At 33.8% G+C, this 22,571-nt stretch overlaps 1 protein-coding gene across 3 annotated transcripts in view; it reads left to right on the top strand.

The window, feature by feature from the left end:
- Positions 1-255: 255 nt before the first annotated feature.
- LOC26530077 (paired mesoderm homeobox protein 2B) overlaps positions 256-22,571 on the top strand; it is a 53,119-nt gene continuing 30,803 nt past the window's right edge. For 2 of the 3 annotated variants that reach the window (XM_047010544.1, XM_047010546.1), the window contains exons 1-2: positions 10,193-10,413; positions 13,695-13,818. In XM_047010544.1, coding sequence (XP_046866500.1) covers positions 13,722-13,818 — 97 coding nt within the window. In that variant the 5' untranslated portion in view covers positions 10,193-10,413; positions 13,695-13,721. Of the gene's footprint in view, positions 449-10,192; positions 10,414-13,694; positions 13,819-22,571 lie in introns of those variants that run through there. The other variant, XM_023175925.2, reaches the window with a different exon arrangement.

Here is a 22,571-nt window from a genome sequence, read left to right as displayed (position 1 = left end):
TCATTTGGAAAGATTTCGTTGAAATACGTAAAATATATTTGAAAGTGATATCCCTCGAAGCGTCGGTAAAGTGAGTGCATAGAAAACTTTTGATTGAATCCTTTCGAGTTCACCCTTTTTAGTGCTCAATTAAGCCCTTGATTGACTGTGACGTCAAGTTTTGTTCGAGGCACCTGTCTTACACCAACAAGAGTAACTTTCAAAAACTGAAAACTTTTGAAAACTTTTCAAAAAAAACACTTGCAAAAGTTTTCCACATTGAAACGCCTTGTTAGGTACTCAACCAACACTCATATCAGTTAACCACGTGTGTGTAAAAGTTTTTGAAAAACCAAAAGCAAACCAAAAGGAAAAACGAAACCAAACCAACCAGAAAACAAACAAAAGGATAGTTTTCTTTTGACACGTTCGTAGAATTACTGCCAAAATTTTCACGGACGGCAATAAGGTGAGTTTAAGGATAAGAAAAACGATGAAAATTAACTAGAAATAATTGAATATTGGGGTAGAAAGGGAAACTTATAGGGCAAGGGACATATCAGCCAACTCAGAGGCAGCTCAATCGCAAACTATCTAAGAAAATATTGTTATATATACATTTTTAACGAAAGGTTCCTCGATTTGCTTAACCAGAAAGGTGTAGATGCAACTTAAACAACTATTTGTACTTCATTATTAAATTTAATTCAGATTATCACACATCAAATTAATGTTAATTTTGCATTGAAGCCGCTTTTAAAACAGTTGAAATACTAGAATCATTTGTTAATTAAACTTAACGAATGCAAAATTAGAATTATAATGTTCAAAATTTTATTAGAAACTTTTATTTGTCATAATGTAATTAATAGTACAGTTTCCTTAAAGCTATTTGTTATAACAAATAGTTATGAGGTTATCAAAACTAAAACTAACTTTACCTCTAACATGAAACATAGATATGGAAAGTTATTTAATATGAAATGGTTCTATTACTTCTACACATGGACAACATCCTTTATAATATGGCGAGGATATCTCTAATTGAAATCAGGACCTCAGAAATAAGTTAGTAATCTTGTCATTTTGTTTGATAACTAATAATGAGATGGAATATAGAAATAATCTCTAGATGAAGTCTTATAAACACGGCATATTTGGCTTATGTTTTGTTTCAAAGACTATTTTGCAAGTTCAAAATTGAATGACATTTTTATCAACCTTACCAATTACACAGTTATTACCGGCAAAAATAATTTTAGATACTGGCATTAAGTTTAGACTATTTATTATTTATTTATTTATAATGTGATTGGCCAGTGATTGTAAATTAGAGCCAATCTTCTTACTTGCTATAGCTACTAGGCCTTAAGCTAAAAGTTTATACTAACACTTTGACATTCAAACAGTTTCTTATAGGTTTCTGCGGAAAAATCCAACCTATAATATAGAAATCAAGATGACTATGATGTTAGGGGCTTTATATTCATATATGTATATTTAATAGTTATTTTTGTGTTGTTTCGATTTTGAAATACAGTTAATCTATGGTTAAATATGGACACTGCTGTTAGGTATCTTAGGATTTATCTTTCATTGACTTTTATTCAGTGTTTGTACATCAAGGATCAAGTTGTGGATCAAGGAAATTGATGAAAATTGAGAAATTGCCAAGATATCAGATAGAGTCCAGATAAAGATAGAAGTTTTTTTTTACTGTACTTAAAAACTTTATGCAAAAACTATAAAAGACATATTATATTCACGTATTAAAGGGATGAGAAAAATATTATAATGTAATGATGTCTTATATTATGTCCGTAAGCCAATTTAAGGAAAATGAGATATTTGAACTTTTAAATTCATCTTAACTTAGGGAGAGGATAGATTTTAATAGTAACTAGAAAGAAATGTAATCATTTCAATAATTTGATTGTTAGGGATAAGTAAACAAAGAATTAAGGCTATTTATATATCTTTTCTCATCTTTATAATCAAAAAACTCAGACTCTCAGACATAAACTTTTATTCTCAATAAGTTGAAAAAATCCACATAAGATTCTAACGGACATTCTATTATCACATTTATCTAACAGGTGAAAGAGGATAAAGCACTTTCTTACCTCTTTTTTCTATGGAATCTAATTCCTTTATTTCAGTTCATCAGACATATCAGCAAATCTTTTTGCCATATCAAAAAAACTCAAATGCAAAAACCTCAAACACATCAAATAAAAAAAAGCGAGGAAAGAGTTTATAATTTATTTAGCAGCATTTTAATTTGAATTAAAAATTTCTTAATGAACTCAAAAGGGGGGCGAGTGAAGTTGTACGTCTGTGTGTGAGTGTGTGGGGGGAGGGGAGTGCGCACAATGTGTGATAAAAATCACGAAACACAAACCTCAAGTGTGTGTTGAAGAAGTGAGTACGAAAAAAGTTTCTCAAGTGTTTGTTCTGATGCCTTTCCTGTGAGAAATCGCACAAAGAATTATTTCCTCAACCCAGAGACACTTTAGTTAGCATGGAGCAACAGCAAGAAGGGGGGCAATGTGGCGGATGGAAGAGGAAACGAAAAAAAACTGAAAGGATTCCAAGGATTCAAGGAGTTGTCCTTGCTTAATTGAGAACAGACCAAAAGTTGATCATTCTGCAAATGCAGTTTGAATAATTGATGGATAATTAAAAAAGAGTGCTGAATGAATGCGGTTACCCTCCACCCCCCCTTCCCGCTTCCTTCCATCGCTGCTCCCAGTCAGACAAGGACAAAAATCAATGGCCAATAATTTGCCAAAGCGAAAACCAAAACCAACAGAAAGGAGAGAGAAAAGTAAAAGAAGAAGAGGGCGGTGGAAAGAGAGATGGAAAAAAAACAGCAACGAAGTTTCAAATTAAATTGATCAACCGCAAATTAATTGGCAGCCATGCAAACGTTGAACATTGGACGCTTCACTGGATGTGACCCCCAACCACCTCTATTGGAGCCACGTCCAATTGGAGTCGAATTGGAGTTTCGCCATTCAACTCAATTAGGGGGCTTCACAGTGCATGGTGGGTGGAGGGAGGAGAGGCGATACAGCAGCAGGAGACGAAGGAGGAGGAGCTAAAAGCTGAAATACAATTTGGCGTATTTAAATTTAGCAAATAGAATTATCGTTTTTCATATACACACGGCTACTGTGTGGTGTTGGGTGGGGGGAGGTAGGTAGTAAGGGGCGGAGGGGGGTATAGGTTAGGTTAGTTGCCATGTTTATTGATTGCTTGATTGAATTGACTGTTGAATATTGATATTTATTTTCGAAAAGCGAATCAAGTTGGCCTAATTGATGGAAATTGAGAAATTGCTTAGATGAGGATGAATGAATTGAAATCGATGGCAAAGATATTAGATAATGAATACATACGATTCGATTTGAAGAGTCTTGGACAATATGCGAAATCATCTGCAAATATTTCCAAAAAATGATTGTGGAACTTGTCTAACTTAAGTTTTGCATTAAATCTCTTACTAAGTTATTATTTACCGTTTTATAGTTATTTATTATACAATTCGATTATCTTCGTTTGATATTTTCTATCCAATTGAGACTGGCAAAGATTGAAATCCGTTTACCTATTATTATCCTTATCCGCTTATAAAATTGTATTTAACCGAACAAAATAAACTTGGGAAGAAATGGAAAGATGTAATATGAAGTCAAATAGAATCTTTAAAGTACTCGAATACTTTTCTGAACTAAATAAGGATCTTTATAAGTTTTAAGAGACCGATTTGAATACATGAATGAAAACGCATTCTATAATTGGTCATCGTTTATTTACAATCTTAACATCTGAAGCTAAACTAAAAACTTGTATATAGATTTCTTTTAGATAAACAATTTTGATGACTGTATTACTGAAATTTTGAAAATTGTATATATGTACCTATCTTAATGCATCATTCAAAAAACTATTTGATTTGATTGCATAACTAAAATTTAGAAAATTTAAATGTCTATATTTCAAAGACTATTCCAAGTTTGAGATTCGTCTTATAGTGCCACTATTGGAAAGACGAAATGCCTTAGTTTTAAAACTAATCCTTCAAAGAGTTTTTGAACCTTTTCTAAGCTTTGACCTATATAAATTCGATGAAAGTTTAAGGTTAACTTAAGCCTAAAAGATTTGCCAAACTGAAGAATAAGTATTTTAATCGCCTTTTAAGGCACTTTTTTCATGATTAAAAGAGTTTCGAATTCAAAGGAGGTAAAATAATTACCCTATTTCAATATACAGAAATAGTTTCTAAGAAAAACTAGTCATATGAATGTAAAACCAAAATGGTATTAGCCTTTTTTAAAGAAATAACAAAAATTATCAGTCCCAACACTGAAAAGGTTTGAATGATCCCAAAGTTTGATCCCTAAGTTCTTAATTTAATAACATATCATTGTGCCATATTCTGTGTTAAGATACTATATATCATTTGCCCTATAACATAATTTTTAATGTCTTTATTCACACACTTTTCTCGATTCGAAACACCCAAGAAATTAGATATTGTAGTATTGAATAAAGTTAAATATTTACATGAAATAATATTCATAAAATCGAATCAATTAATTTCATGTCCAAATTATTTTCACCCTTCTCGAAAATTTGTCATGTTTTCTGTAAATTATTTAATCGGCTTCACATTAAGGCCAAAGAAAGAACAAAACCTCATTCCCCCTCCGGCAATATCTTACCCCCATTCCAGCCCCTTCTTCTTCTGTTTGTTGTTTTTGTTGTTCTCCCTCATCTATGCATAAAACAATTTGTTTTAATTAAACAGAAAATTCAATCAAAATATTTATTATAATAAAAACGAAACGAAAAATCATGCAACAGCTCAAAAAAACAAAAAAAAAAAAACTGCAGGGAGAGATCAGTTGCCCCTTTCCACAATGCGGGCGGTCTTACCCCCACCCACCAAGACACACATTTAACTATATACATGTATGTGTGTGTGTGTATGTAGATATAGAACTGAAGGGTTGACGCTAGCGCGACACTTGGACACGGATCGAGTTGAATAAGCACAAAAAGAGAACGAATCAGCGGGTGCATAATTCAATTTACAGCTGATTTTTTGCAATGTAGGTAGATTTCGGTTTGCCTCCTACAACAGGAGACAGACTGCAGAGAGGTGGTCGAGAAGGGTGTCAGGGGGGACTGAGGATGGCTGGTATCAGTTTGAGTTGAGTTGAGTCTAGGCGCGAGCCAATTGACACAATCAAATTCGAACCTCGCAAATTCGCTTAATGCGCCGCGAGACAAAACACAAAAAAAAAACCAAAGCAAAAGAGAACGAACCAAAAACCACAAAACTGCAATCAACACTGTGATACCTTGAATGTACAGTGAAAATTGGCTAAATGTGAAATTTTGTCTAACTTACAGATAAGAAAAGGTAAAGGTCAAAAGGTCTATTTTACAGATAAATTGTAAGGATAAGTCTAATAAATTAAACAAATAAATACTAATAAATATTAAATTATGGCGCTTAGTATCATTTTGACAAGAAAATGTTTCCAAATTTTAAAAAATTTAGTTTATGAATATCAAATCAACATTTTTGGGTGCTTTCTATTTTGTTTTTAAAGCTCTTAACTTATCTAGCTTAGTTTTGAATAGACTGTAGACTAAAATTATCATAGAATTCAAGTCGTCAAAGAATTTTCAATATATTAAGAAGAGAGTCTTCCCTCAAAATCCATATTTTACCTCTCAAAATGGTAAACTAAACTTTTATATAATTCTTAAAATGGTAAACTAAACTTTTATATAAGAAAAAGACTCTATTTATCAGCTAAGAAAGTAGCAACAATCTATAAAGAAACTTTCCTCTTATATGATCCGATTCTTTGGCTACAAAGTCAAAGTCTAAAACTTTTATGAAATTCAATCCTATCTCAGATACTTCTCGGATATATACCAAAACAAATTGATTGCCTGTCTCAGATACTTCTCGCATATATACCAAAACAAATTGATTTCCATTTTAACAAGTCTTCACTGTCCATGTGCCACCTACTCACTCGTCTAGAAATCAGTTGCAGTTGCAATTCTGGCATAAAACCTGCGTCAGTTTACATAGTTTGATTATTCTAAAAACGGATGCACTTTGCTACAGTGATAACCTCATCAACTGAGTATCCATATGCACTTTCCCTACCCCCCCCCTACCCACCCATCGCCATACACAACCAAATTGTCTCTCCACTTGCAGTAGTATCACATCACCTCAGTTGAAAATTATAGCGGGTTTAGTTTTTGCCACAAAAACAAAGAGTAGAAGAAAAAAAATCAAAAAAATAAAGCAAAATGTTGTTTTTTTCCGAGTATGTGTGTGTGTGTGTGTGTGTGGGTGGGCGGGCAGACAATTTTGCAAATGCGTTTAAGTGGCTCTAATGCCAGCGGGATGGGGGGCAGGCATAGAAGAGAAGCGGCATCTGAATAGGCAGGGAGCGCACGTGGATAGATACATATGTACATAGGAATAGACATAGAGATAGGCATGGCCATATGGGAAATGAACCGAATGGACGAATGGCAGTGTCTGCTCGGTCTGGCTAGTCTGGAAGCTGAAACTGGCGAATTATGCCAGTTGAGTGTCTCGTTTAGTCGCGATTTTGGCGAGTTGGCGAGATTCAGCCAGACCGATAAGTCTATTAGGTCTGTGAGGGGATCTTCTAATGACGTTATACCATTTGACCTTGGCAATTACAGGATGGTTAGAGAACTACAATGCAAAATGTAGGTTAAGTGTGGGTGGTATCAACTAAAATGAGAATATATGTTAAAAGAAGACGAATGAAAGAATATTTTGAGACAAACAAAGGCCATTTGAATTTTTGCTTCTCATTCAAAGAACAAAACCAAGTGAATCCCTTATTTAGCAAATCTTTAATTGAAAAATTTTTGAAAGTCATTTTTAATTATTATATAAAATAATCAAATATAAATAATTTGACAATAGAAGTATTCAATGAGATTCTAAAGCTTTAATTGCTTATCTTTTTTCATTCCAAAATATTCTCACAATGTGTGAGTGATTCTAATTCTCATTTCTATCTCAGACAATTTCTTAATTTAAGAATTGTATTTTCGCTAATTAGTCTAAACAATGCAGTTTACATTTTGTAATCTTATCTCTGACATATGATAACTGAATCGTTAGTCCTCTTAATTTCTGAATGGAGGATTTAGATATTATCTTAATGATACAAAATTCAAGTTTCTTGACGAAAAAAAATATATAGAAATTGATAAAATATATGATTTTTATGAATTAGGTATAATAATATTTCAAAAATTTAATTTTTTGGATAAGTTTGATTGTATAGGAATGAGCAAATTTAAAAAATTATTCCTAAAAAATCAAACTTATCTAAAAAATGAAATTTTTATGAATTAGGTATAATAATAACTCAAAAATTGAATTTTCTTGGTAAGTGTGAGTGTTTAACAATAAACAAATTTCAAAAATGAGCAGATATAATAAAATTTATTATAAATCTAATTCCTTGGAATCTTTCTCACTGCATTAAGTGAAATAGGAAGGGGGAAAAAAAAATGTGGAAAATTAACTCAAAATTAATTAAAACGCATCAAAATGTAATACAATTTGCAACAGGCGACTTCACATTATGCAACAGCTGCTGCTATATAAAAACTCATATAAATATAAATTAATAATGTCAAACAACAACAACAAAAACAAAAACAACAACGAAGCGAGCAATTGCATTAATTGAACAAACAACAAAGTGGGAAATGCGAATGCATCTCTCTTTCTCTCAATCTGCCTGTCTGTTTGTCTGTGTCTGGACTATGCTGATTCTCATATAGCACATATACATATGTACATACATATGTATGTATGTAGATGTATATGAATATGTATGAGGAGCGATGCCAATGCCAATGCACTTTTCCAAACAAAATGCATTTTGCAGACAGCAACAGCAAAAAAAAAAAAATAAAGCGAAAATGAAAATAATGGAGAAAAAAAGGCAAACAAATTATCAACTGTCGCTTGATTAATTTGAATTAACCAAATTAAAAATGAAAACACAAGTCAATCAGCCAGAGCAACACCCAGCAGAATGAAGGATGATGTTGGGGCGAACAGGGAGCAGGGGGGTGTGAGATAGGGGTTATGGGATAGGAGTGCGAAAGAGAAAGAGGCAAATGCTGAAAGAAAGCATAAAGGAAAGATGGAAATGACAGAAAATTTCTCTGCAGATGCTTAATGTAGACATTATTTTTATTCCTGTTATACAAAGCAGTTGTTCTACGCACTGTTATACAAAGTGTTATACAAGCTGCTATACATAACTGTTATACAACTTTTTAACAAATCTGTAACTGTTATAATTAAGTAAAATGCAAGAACTGTTGTTTCCAGATCGGTTGACTGTTATACGAGCAAAGTGTTATACACACATTTTAATAGACTTGAACTCTCGGAACTGCAGTTAATGGACCTATTCTTAAGACCTTTATACCGATTTATAACATAAAATTGATATTTTATTTTTACTGTTATACAGACGAGTTCCATACTACTTGTTTTGAGAGACTTAAAGTCATTGTTATACGGTTTATAAACTTATATTGCATAGTTGTATTGAGAGTCAATCGTCTTGAAAGGCTTTAAGATCATAATTATAAGATTATGCGTTTATGAAACAATCATGAATTATAAGCCTTAGTTTTTAATGCAATTCTATCTAAAAACGTCTGTTATTTAAGTAATTAGGCAGTGTTTTATATAGTTCCTTCAGATCAAAATAAAAGCTATACTCTCTCACTGACTTGATTAGTTAGGTCCGAGTTATACCAACCTTAAGACTGATTCATACTTATATGTATTATTATAGTAATATCTTTATGTTGAAGTTTGAAATTCTTATTCCGATGAAACATTTTACAGAACTTTCCCCTCTTAACCTTCCCAAAGTTTGAATATTGACTACTATTTGCTGAGATATTGAACTATCATTCTCTTACATTGATTTTAAATACAATGAAGTGCATTACTTACTTATTTGTCATTGTATTGCTAAATAACCTTCAAAATTAACCAAAGTTCTCCCACACCTTTAAAGATGAAATCTAAATTGCCTACTTTTAGGCGGCGCTTGGCTAATTGTTCACACCTTTCCTCCCGCAGATTAAATTTCCATGTTCGTGCAACGCGTTTGCGTTGACAAGATTCCAATATTCTGTCAACTCCTGTAGTTGTTGTTGTTGTTGCCCTGTTTTTGGTGTTGCATCTGTCGCTTTCTCTATTAGGAGAGAAGGAGAGAGAGAGAGAGAGAGAGAGGCCAACGCCAAGCCAAATGCAATTATCCAATTGCACGAAATGCACTTGCCAGAAGTGTCCAAGTGTGTGTGCTGGTATCTTTGTGTGTGTGTGGCCTAGACAATGCAACACACACACACTCAAACACTCACACACACATACGTACATTTGATGGCAAACAAACCAAACTGGACGGTGCATGGCAACCAAAACTGATGGCAAAATGCCGGCACACGCGAAATTCAATTAAGTGCGCACTAAACAGCGAAACGATTTCGAACGGCGAAGTAATCAAGGGAGCAACACGATGAGAAGGTGGTGAAGGAGGTGAAGGAGGATTGTGCGGCAGATGGAAAATCTGTGTGGTAAGCCTTTGTTGTTCTGTTCATGTGCAGTGAGTGAGTCAAGCCAACCGAGTTGCAGTTTCGGTAGTTTCTGTCCGAAAAACGGTGGAAATTCAATCAGAGCTCCAGGATTAGTTAGAGAGACAAAAGCGTCAGACAAATTGTATTTGAAGCTTCCCCGAAATGGTGTATGCTAGAGAATGGGAGAATCTAAAGAGCGTTCATGGACACTTAATGATCTTTGAGTAAAGAGTTACGGAGGACGATATAGAATCTCTCTCAAAAAAGGGCATATCGAATTTATAATTAAATTCTAGATAATCTGTGATCTGTGTAACAGTCCATTATATTTACCATGACTAAATAAAATACATAGTCTAAATATTTTCATAAAACGTGTAATTTCTTACACTTACACGTTTTTTATAAATATAATTGAATTAGCTATATTCTTAGATACGGTTGTTAAGGTTACAAAATACTGTGAGATTTTGTAAGACGCCTATTTAATCAGCAGAGGTTGCCAAGAAATCTCAGATGGCAATGACATTATAATCCTTTTTTACGCTCTACCAAGTAATGAATAAAAGATAAATCATTAAAAAGTGCATATCTTATAAATATATCAATTATATATCTGTGACAGAGTTAAAGATTAAGATATAGTCACTGATTGATTATTACAAACATATAAGAAAAGTGTTTTTTACAACAGTGTTAAACATAGAAAGATTTCTTTTGATTTAAATACAAATTTGGGTAAGCAACATCATATAGTTCCTTTTTTTTAAGATTCTTGTAATCACTTCTTAGAGATTATATATTTCATGGATTCATTTTCATAAGAAGTTTAACATTTGCTAGATAAACTACGTGGTCAGAATCGTATCTTTAATTTTTTCGTTTACTTCTTGGATTTCTCCTATTTATTTGTATCTAAAGTTGATTAACAAAATACCAAACTGCATTAACTAAAAATTTCCCTTTTATGAAAAAGTCTTATGTGAAAATTCCTGCTCTGAAATCTACCTTACTTCTATGTGATTTTCATTTCACAGGTTGTCATTTCCCCCAAAAAAAAACATATTCATATATGTATTAATAATGATTCTCATTCCATATCCATTTCCTGTGTGTTATAGATCGTCATCAGGATGCCAGAGTTACATTTCAATTGCAATTAATATTCAGAAAATATTGTTGTTGCCGCCCCTGTACAACATTTTAATTTATTTGAGTAAATTTATTAAAAAACAAAAAAAAAAACACAGAAATTACAAAAATATAGAAGAGAAACGAAATGTTGTATGAAAATTTTATTTATGACTCGGTTCGGTCGTGTGTCCCAAAACCCAAAGCCAGGTCCAATTCCAACCCAAGCCACCCTGTGTGTGAACCACAAGTGTTAGCATATCATGTTACAGACTATTTCCGCCAAATTTACACACGCAAAATAATTTAACACTAAGGGGGAGGGGTAAGCGGGGGCGGGGGGCATGACAACGCGGTGGACCCAGCTGGGCCTCGAATGTTGTCCCTCGACGAGCGGCGCCAATAAATTTCCATTTAGTGGAGGACAACATCAGGAGGCAACATAGCATCATCACCTGGTCAGGGGAATGGGTTGCTGGTGGTGGGTCAGGCGGGGCACATTCCATTAGAATTGTGAGAATTTGTAATTTTGCATAATTGTTATATTTGGAGTCCGTCGGCCGCAAAACTCATTTGCCAAATGGAAAATTGCCATTTCGTGTCTAATGTTGCACATGCGGCACTCCGGCAAACTCCAGTGTTCCGTACAACCGAACTATGAGCCAAAGTTTTAGTGCCATCAACCGAGAGTATAGAGAGCAGTAATAGGAGAGGGGTGGAGAGGAGCAGAAGGCTGCTCGATGGCCCGGTAGTTAGGATGAATGCCTGACTAACTGGTTACTGGTGTTGTTAGTGAATTAATTTCCATTGAATAATTTATGCTGAATTATTTTCGGGCCATATTAAATAGGCACTAGTCGGATAGTCAGATGTATCCCATACCCATGGAGGTCATATCCACAAGAGTTAGAGGGACAGGATGAAAGAGCTTTGCGGTATGTGTTTGTATGTGTGTGTGCTGACTGACCCCTGGGTGTTACTTTTAAATCAAATCAGAATGCTATTTCTGAAATTGATTTTTGAAATTTTAATGCCCCCAGGAATCGGAAATTTGAAAATGAAAATAGACTAAATCAAAAAATCTATTCCAAAAATCTAATACATCTGAACAAGTGAATATTAATAGATATATTTCAGTGCCTATGAATTGAACATAATGTTATAATCTCGATATGTAGGCAAAACAGCCATTGAGAGGTAGATATTTCGATCTCAAGGGACTTTTGCCTCAATCTGGCGACGGTACTGACATCGAGGAGTCTCCAAACTCCTTTGAACATTGTCTTCGGTTTCAATTTGCAAGAGGTTATCTTTGAAAATGTTTAGAGTCCACATATATGTGACAGATAAAACACTTCCTATTTCCTCTACTACCTTTGGATTAAGCGAATCTAATTAAAGATAAGCACATCTTAATTCTCACGAGATTCCATAATAATCTGACCATGTAGCTGAACAAAAAATCCTACTACTTTCACCTTATTTTTGAATTATGATATTCTGATACAATCCTAACCAGATAATAAAATTCAGTGTTTTGTATTTATATGTGTTATCGACATGGACATATATAGAAAATATTTTCGATTGGCGTCCGATCAAAGTATTACTTACAAAATTCAGTAAGTTTCTATGCGGAATTTGGTTAGATTAAGAATTTATTATAATTTACCGAAGATTCAGGTAAAAAGGGGTACAAACAGATTAAAATAGTTGAAAAATTATTCCAAATTCCAAATTAATATTTACAATTCGAGGAGTGTCCAGACCGGCGTGTCCAGATCGTGGTATATTCAACTTGAACTTTCTTTTTGATATGACACTATCATTTCTGTATGGTAACTCTAACCAATGTAACTAAGTAAAATGTAATAAATGGAATATTAGTTCAATTGCAACAATCTTTTGCATTAACTCCTGATCATTATAATTCTTCGTTACCCCCTTTATTTCATCTTGTTGAAGAAAATTGCTTAATCGAAGAGAATATTGTTCCCACAAAGATCTCTTACATTTACTTTTAACTCTTTTATCTGATGATCTATAGTTTGAGAGATGCCTTTCTTGCATTGTCTTTGAAGAACTTTCCCTACCACCCAGTGAGTAGAATTTCTTTCTTTTCCCTATTTGTGATGTGACCCTGTGATATGATGTGATGCGATGCGATGCATTGCGATGGTTATGCATTCCTCGGCTAATTAATATCTAAGGAAGATGGCCTAGCGCCAAAACGCAACTATGGCAAAAGATGTCAGTTCATCAACTGTCTGCTGTACAACAACAACAAGAAACAGTTACAATTCTTCTCTTTTGCGGCAAATGCAATTAATTTAAATCAATTGATTCGTTTGAGGACAATTTAATTGTATGCAGACGACAACGATGATGATGATGATAATGATGATGATGACGATGACAAAGACAAGTTTCGATTGAGTTTTGTTTGAGTGACTGCAATAAGACAAAAGATGCAAAGAGAATCGATTCGTATCGAATCGGTACACAAATCGATTCTATATAGCTACATACATGAGATGATTATTTGTCATAAGGCCCTGGTAATTGTCTTTAATTGAATCGAATTGAGTTTTGAATTCTTTCTCTCTCCCTCTCTCTCTCTCTGTCTTTCTCTGTGTCTCTGGTTGACATTTTGAGGTGCATTTTATATTCTCTGGCGTCGCATAGTCGGAGGCACAGCCCGCATTTTTGTTCTTCAATTGAATTGTGTATTTAAATTACAAGTTTCAGTTCAGTTTTTTTTTTATTTAGTTTTTTTTTTACGTGATTGGCAAGTAAATTAATAAAAATTACATGCAATTTAAAAATGAATCTCCACATATCTCACTCTATCTGTCTTTCTCGCTCTCTCTCTCTCTCTTCTGTTTTAGCTCGGTCCTGCAGCTGCGGGCAGAGGAATGTTTTGTTATCAATGTCCGCCCGCCCTGCATCCCTGTGGACCGCATCCACCAAGGTTGCCAACATTGGACTATCCATTTGCTGCCACGCATCCATGTAAGTACATACATATATAAGTATATATTCTGGAACAGATGTATTTTGGATCCTATCAGATCGTTCTCACTGCCAAAAGTGCAATTCAAAATTGAAAATTTTAGATAAAAAGCCAATGATAATCGCCTTGTATCTTCTAGTTACATTAACGAATTATTCTATTAACGGCACGAGGGTTAACAACAGACCAGATCAGTGGGAAGGGGGATGGAATCTATGTTTCTGTTTCCCTCTCCGTGAGCTGCTCATATCAGATTTCATGGGCGCACATGTCGAGAGTTTTCGTATTATTATTACTTTGCCTTTTTTTCTTTTTGCTTGTTTGTCGAAAAGTTTTTGCTGCCTGCGGATGAAGGGAGAGTGGGAGGGGGTGAAATGGGAATTATGGTAGAAGTGGTGACTGACTGACTGACTGTTGGTTGCAAGTTTCGTTAGTTGTTTTTTCCTTGTACACTTGTCCGAAGTATTCGAGACTTTAATACCAAAGGTTACATTTGAATGCAAGTGTTGCTGGTTGATGCTTTTCTTGACTTGGTTTAAATTTTTAGAGGACATTTTTATGATTTATGTTCATTTTTAAAAGGATTAATTTAGTTTCTACTGGTTTTCTACTTTACTTTGTGTACAGCCACAAATATGAATCCCTCCTACGCTATCCCAAATGATGAATTTCTAGAATGTGGACAATATTGTCCAACTAAAGGGGTGTTCCCCCACCCACAACTGTTTCCCATGCGTCCCTATTCAAACGGATGGATCGATGCTAAGTAAATTTCTTTCTTCATGAAACTGTACAACAAAAAAGATTCCCACATATTGATATGATTTATTGATTTATACTTATCAGTTTAGTTGTTCAGTTTAATTCATACTTATTAATCCATTATTGATATTTATCGAAAGTAATCGAAGCTAAGCGTTTATTAATCATGATTAAACGTAAATACGATTATCTCTTAGAATCAATTGATGAAACGATTTTCGCAAATTTGATCCAAATTTGTATATCTTTAGATTTCTCTATGACGAAAATGTCATTTGAAAGCAACATCGATTAGGAAAGACATTAAGAAGTACCAAAACTATTCATTTTTATTTGTCTCATACGGAATTCGTAGACAGCAGCTGGGACAGACATGTAGTGCATAATTGATACCTATTTTTAGTGGCTCGGACATCTGCATCTAGGAAAGTCCGTATAAAAAAAAACAATACCGACAATTTGAGCTCTTTCTGAATTAGAGTCTTATGATGGATCTTTAAGCCAAATTTAACGTTGTCAGTTAAAACGTATCTTGGACTTTATAGGCTTCCATTTGTTTTTGATGGTTTAGATGTTTGTTAATTTATGTTCTTTATAGCTAAATCTAATCTAAAGATTAAATAAAATCTTAATTATGAAGCATAAGTCTAAAAGTATTGTATTTCATGATCGACAAACAATTCAATTATTGGAAAGGTATTTTTCGATACAATGACATCGTAGGCATAAGCAAAATATTCGATTATTGCGTATCATATTTATGATCCAAAATGCCACCAATAGAGTAATTACACTATGGGTTTTAATTGTAATTCCCTAGTCAGTTACTACCCAAGATAACTTTGCTTTTGTGACCATGGCAGCACTTTTTTGACAAATACGTTATCGCCTTTACTTATTAATAAATATTGTTTAAATATTATAGATTTCATTCATATGTGGATTTGTTTTTATATTCATTCATCAGTTATTCATAAAATGAATGTACGCTCAGCCGCAAGTTCATTCACTATATGGATTCCTAAATACATTCATTGATTCAGGCATATATTCATTGATCATCAACTTATTTCAACAATTATTCGTATATACTAGGAATGTGTAAAATACTAGGAATTCATTAAAATATATTCATTTACACGCTAATTAATTTATTATTTTTATACATTCATTCATTTATATTTAACATTGTGCATATATTCGGATTTTTTTATCGAATGGCTATGTTTATTCATAAATTTTTTCTATATTGACTCAAACATACCTAAAGTAATGAATAAACTTAAGTAATTGTTTATCTTTCTAAAGATGCCAATTAAATTTCTAAATTCCATAATTTGAGGCACTCGAATATTGAAATACTTTTCCATTTTGAATGCGGTTTGCCTTAAGTCCCTTCCCTTTTCTACTCAGTCAGTTTGAGTGAAGTTATGCCCGAATATTTTCGCCGTCAATTTGTGTGTACAAATCAAATTAGAGACACCTGCTTATGTTTCTTTCCCCGCTCTCATCTCTCATCTGGACAAGTGATTTAAGTTACAGTCTAACGAAAAATTCTGTCATATTGAATAAGTCAAATAGTAAATAGAATTTGCACCTTGATTTGGATTAAAGATGAAAGGGAGAGTACGAGGGAGAGAGAGAGAGGGAGAGAGGAGTGAAAACGTGCATAGCTATACTACTTACGAGTGCTTACATTGGTCATGCATTATAAATGCCTGTAAGAGGGGGCGATGGCGGCTCTCACTCCCCTCTTACAACTTTGCCGTCGTCTTCATCGTGGCTAATCCCATTAGATGCCGCTTTGAGCCGGCAACTTAAATGCGCAGAGCAATTTATGCGACACTTTTGGCTATGGCGGTGCCTTTTATAGTGGCAAAAAAGAAAAAAAAAATGGCAAAATAAAAATCAATAAACTATTTCGTCGGCAGGTGGCACTTTGATTTTGATAAATGGCCCTGACGAAATCTGACGAAAACTCACACACACGCACACACACACACTCAGGGAGTAGGGTAAAACACTTCACATTCCACAGCAGCGTTACAGAAAAAAAATTTGCATGCCAAAGCATTAACGCTTTGCCCGCGATAATTGCATAAAATGAAATCCAAAAAAAAAAAAAAAATCACAAAAATAAAAGAAAGATATCTGGAATATTACAAAACAAAAAAAAGTCAGCCAACTCCAACCAATTTCAATTCCAATTCGAATTCGAATCTCTCACTCACTCACTTACTCTGACACGTTCACGTTTGCTTGACTTTGCCTTTTGGCCACTCCTTGTACCCAACACTTCCCCATCATTTCCCCATCATCGTTCGCCCGATTATCGATTGAGTTGAAGCGAAGCGGTTTTTTTTTCATTCTTTCTGATTCAATTATATATGTTCAGAGAGAGTCTGTCAGAGGAAAAGTTTATTATAACCAGGAGATGAAGGGAAGGGAGGAAACAGACATCGGGCCAAGAATTGCTGCAGAGGCGAAACTGACTTCTGATAGAGTAGAAGAAAGAGTAAATCAAATTTCATTGTGGTTTTACTTGTACAAAAAAACAAAATCAAACGAGTGTTAAAATGTTTTATCAAAGGCTTAGAATTTAGATTTAATAATCAACATGCTTAAGGTTAATTTTAACATCACAATTTGTGATTTTCTTAACATAAATCTTGGTGAAATAAGCTAAGTAATTTTAATGTTGCATGAATTTATATTTATTTTTGTGTTGAAGAACTAAAGGTATATCCTTGAATAAGCGAAATGATTGAGTGTTCTTATTTTCCAACTCCCCAAATTTTTTTTTAAAAACCTTTATCAACAGCAAAATCAGTTTTGCTTCTTAAACCTTGAACAACCGAAACGAAGTACTGAAATTTTGCCGTTTAATTCAATTAATCCTTTAATTCATGCCAAAATATTCAATATTCCATAAATAGAGGAGGCAATTCATGACTTTACTATATACAGTGCAGAGAGCTTAACTAATATTTTTTTCTTGAACAACCGAAATAAATGTTTAGATTTGAAAGGAAAATTCATATTATTTTTTTAATAGAAAATGAAACTACTCTTTTAGTGCATTGAGTTTACTTAATTTCATAACAAATAAAAGGATATGCACATACATACGACTCTCTAATAACCGAAACAAAATATTATAGGAATACGTTAGTCACCTACGTTAGTTCAGCCCTACCATAAACAAAAAGAGTTCTAAAGGACTTCATGCTGTAATATATATTTATTTTAGCTAGGATTTTGAAAAATAGCCCGTTTTATAGGAGAAATCTTGGAAATTGCGGTCATTTTCCCTCACAAAGATTCGAAAACTGTCAGCCCAGACGTCACTTATATGACAAAGGTTTTTAATCAAAAATTTTCAAGCCTTCAATATTTAGGAAGAATATTTTGTTTAATAAACAATTTAGAAGCTAATACATTACAGTAGTTTCCGTAAAACTAAAATTATATAGCTTGACTAACAAAACCAAGTCATAATTATATTATTAGTCATAACTCTAAATAAGTAAAAAACTTTACAAAGTAAGGGTCGAGAGAATCGTTTACCATAGCCAGTTACCAGAACTTTTATATAAGTATGTAGAATTTTGGAGAACTAAAAAAGTTTTCACATACAAAAAAGTGTAGTTTCAATACATTTTTAAGTCGACCCAAGTAAGTCTAACCCATTTTAATCTCTCTTCGACTTTCAACTCGCCCATATGCCACACCCATTTCTACTCCACTCTACTCTCAATAACAAATTCCTTTGCTGAAAGCCAACAGCAGCTGTTGCCCCAAAAATTGTTGGCTAATTGAATTTTCTAGCAGGCAGAACGCCATTTTGTATGCCATAAAATATTTTATAACCAGAAGTTGTGATGGAGAGATGGTGGGTGGGGAGAGGGGCAAAATGAAAGGGGCAGCAGGCAGAAGGCAAAGGCGTTGACAGGCCAAACTTGACCCCAAACAGAAAGAGAGATGGAGAGAGACAGAGCAGACATGAGAGAGCAAGCGAGAGGGCAAGCAAAGTTGAAAGTTTTTGCCAACCTTTTTGTGCTGTTGTTTTTTGCCTCCTTTTCATTCTTTCTTCCTTTTCGTTTTTCTCATCTGCTTCTTTTGCTGTAAAATTAATTTTCAATTTGATTTTAAATAAATAATTAGCCTAGCAAATTGCAAAATTTAATTTGAATTTCTCTGCTGCTTCAGACCAAAAGTCGCTATCTCTCTCGCTCACTCTCTTTCTTTCTACGTCTATCTCTCTTTCTCACTCTTATTTTTTGGCTGTCTATCTCTTTCGGTTTTTCGTGTAGGTTGTGTCAACTTTTGTTGTTCTTGTTGTTGTTGTTGCTGGGCGGCTGCTGCTGCTGCTCTAATCCGATTAGCTGAAATGTTGTTACTTGCCATTCATTTGCGCCAAACAGGGCTGAAGGTCAGGTCAAACCCTCGCTACATTCGCTTCCCTTGCCCCCTTCTATAATATCTTTAGTTATCCTACCCTTTGGCCATCCTTCAACCTGCTTTAACTCCCTGGAGAATCCATATAATGCGCACTAATGTTGTTTTTCTCAAAGAGATGGCACGAGAGAAAGAGAGAGAGTGAGAGATAAAATATAAAGTAATATAAAGTGTCGCTATAAGGCTGCCAGGGGAAAGTTGGGGCACATTTATTAATATTTAATTATGAAAATAATTAGAAAATGTTTCACAAGCTTCACGTAAACGTAAAGCTAAAAATATATGAGAAATTCGCTCTACAAAAATGCTGCCAAAGTGAAGCAATCAGAGACCAAAACGAGAAAAGTACACTGCTACAAAAAAATGGAAGGCAGTATGAGAATTAACCATTAAAAAACGATTCATACATTTGTCTGGAGAAGAAACCACCTGTACTCTTTAATATTATCATTCATTTATATAAAATGTAAGTAAAATGATTGAGCAAAGTAGAAAGAAATACAAGTTTTGGGTATAACATACAGTAGGAAGTCTTTCCATTACTAACTTCTCTCATAATAGAGCAAATCGCTCTACCAGGATATATAACGCAGCGGGTTAATGCTATCAAGTTAATGTTTCTGTTCTTGGTTGACATTTAAATAAGTCAAATCAGTTTGAAATCTCATTATAGCAGTTACACATTTGGATTCAATAGATTTTTAATCTCCATCTCTAGTAGTTATCTTTTCTTAATGCTTTTTAGTTAGATAATTTCGAGTTAACCCAATTGTTAGTTTCACTTTAAATGTCACCCAAACTCGCTTTAGTATCCTCGATTCCAATTCCAATATTTGTATAATATCTGGTAAGATTACGCGACCTACTTGAAATTTAAATCAAACCTTGCAATTTGGCCGGCTCAAAGTATATTTGTATAATATTTTACTTAGGTGTAACAATAAACAATTTAACCTTTTTTTAGATCGATTACACATATTCAACATGTGAGTTGAATATTCAAGAAAAAACATATTCAAATCAATTTGATTTATATGCTTCTAGCTTTTAAAAATATCTTAAAATTCATCGTAGACTCGGATTTTGCCCTAATGTATGAATATGGTTTTGAAAATAACTAAAAATTATGCCTATATTTATTAGGTTGGTTACTAGTAGTTTTATTTTCTAAAATATATTCCATTAATTTACAGGAATCGAGAAATTAAATACGTAGATATTTCGAAATCGATTCAATATCCTATGAAATATTAAAATTATGTACTTCTACTACCTAAAAAGAGATGCAGTATTTTTTTTAAAATCAAAATCTACTAAAACTATTTATAATGCAATGCGTTGAATCTCATTATCAAGTGAAATAAGGAATATCCTTTAATTTCTCAAGATAATGGAATTTCTTTCAGTGTACTTTTTGAGCCTAACTCTTCAATTTTGGTTTCTATGTTCTGGTCTCTTTTGCTAATCGAATTCTATTTTTGCTAGCCAATAATTGCTGCAAAATGCAAATGGCAAATGGCCTCAAGAACGTTCCCAAAAATGTTCCTAATACTCTACTCAGTTAGCAATCTGCTCCCCGTCCCCCCGCCCACCTAGCTAATGTGGACAGGTCCTAAGCCTGACCTGGTCTGGTCTGTTTTGGTCCGTTTTGCTCTGTTCCATGCAGTTCAGATGAGTTCAGTTCGTCAGCAGCGGGCAATTAGCACAATTAGGTTTCGAGTGCAAATCCCAAAGCGCACTCTTTCCATCTCATTCACTCAACCATTCACTCATTTGGCCTCCCTTTCACTTGCCTTCTCTGTAGCCATCCATCTATCTATCTATCTAACATCTATCTAACTGTATCTGTATCTGGTTCCAATAAGAATTTCATGCTGAAAGCTTCAGCTGCTGTTGATGCTACTTTCCGCCCTCTTACCATATTATACAAAGAGGGAGGAGATGAAGAGACAGAATGGGAGAGAGAGACAGAAAAAAACATCAAACGTCATGATGATGGAACAACAACTCAACTAACCGCACTTGTCAGGAAGACAGGATTAACAAATCCTTGTTGGCAAATTGATTCAAAAAGTACGCAAGGGTGCTCGACCAGAGACGAGGAGAGACTACGAGAGAGATAGAGAGAGAGAGAGCGATGGAGTAGAGTAGCAGAATGGGTAAATCTCTCTCTTTCCCACTCATCGTTGCAAGTCTGCCTCGTTAGCTGCTGTTGCCGGTAATGGGAGATAATTCAATTTTTAAACATTTGCTATAACAAGCGAAACCATCATTAAGGGATTTTCGGTCTTCAGTCCTTGGCAATCAGACAGAGACAGAACCACAAGGACGTGGACGAGGACGAGGACGAGGACGAGGACGAAAGGAAACACAGTTGAAGGACATTGCAGAGGAGACTGTGGCAGACAGACTGAGTCTGTTGTCATGTCTGTTTCTTGTCTATGTCTGACAATAAGAAATCAATTTTGTTACAAATTTTTCATTTAATTTTCACTCTATAGTTATCCTTACCTCTCTCTCCCGCTCTCTCTCTTTCTTATATTAGTTTTCTCATTTTCCCAGGCCTCGCTCCTTTTCTTCTTTTTTTTTCTGGGTTTCAATTTCAATTTCTCGACACGCGTGTGGAATAAATTTTTTTGTTCTTTTTTTTTATATTTTAAATTAGTTTAGCAATTGAGACGATTCGACTGGGTGTTGGTTGGTTGGCAACTGGGTGGGTGGTAAGAAGAGGAAAGGGGGAGGAGGGGGAACTGGCGTTTTGTCAAGTGTCATAGCTCAGATATCACGTATTCAAAATTCAATTAGCCTATGCAAATTTAAAGCATTTTTTGATTTTTCAATGATACATTTGAATCTTGGACTAAATAAATCAAATAAAAAGCGATTTTAAAATGCTTTTATTAGGGCAGGACAAAAAAATTTGCTACACAGACAAACCGCAATGCAATCTAAATTTATTTTGTAGTGTAAAGTTTAAAAATAAAAAGTTTTATTAGGCGCTAACAGCTAACAAATTATCCCTTATTAAATATTTTAGTCATATTTTTTTTCAGCATTAAAAAAAACAATTTAACTTAAATAAAGTAATTGATTTTCCAAGCTAAAATACATACAGAACAAAATGTAGTTAGCAGCTATAAAATGAAAATTTAATTGAACTTCGAGTTGGAAAATTTTCTAAACAAAATGTATTTCAATGAATCACGAACTTATATAAATATAAATCTAAATGAAATATAAAAAAACTATTCGAACATATTCATTTCGTTAACTAAATCTTTTAAATCTGCCAATAAAGACAAGTAAAGTGATTGTTAGACATAATCTTTGAGTACTTTCAATAAAAAGTTCAAAAGCAAATTTTATATTACATTGACTAAAACGATAAATATAACAAATCATAAGGATAACTTGCTTAAATTGCGAACTAAATTTTACTACAAATTTAACTTTGCATTAGTTTTTCTAACAGATTCCATCGGACGAATCTCAATCTAATAAGACTTACTTCAACTCTTACACCTTCAGAACA

Source organism: Drosophila willistoni (assembly GCF_018902025.1).
Source record: "Drosophila willistoni isolate 14030-0811.24 chromosome 2R unlocalized genomic scaffold, UCI_dwil_1.1 Seg167, whole genome shotgun sequence".
Taxonomy (NCBI): Eukaryota; Metazoa; Arthropoda; class Insecta; order Diptera; family Drosophilidae; genus Drosophila; species Drosophila willistoni.
The sequence above is the reverse complement of the archived record's forward strand: the minus strand, read 5'-3'. Positions and strand labels throughout refer to the sequence as shown.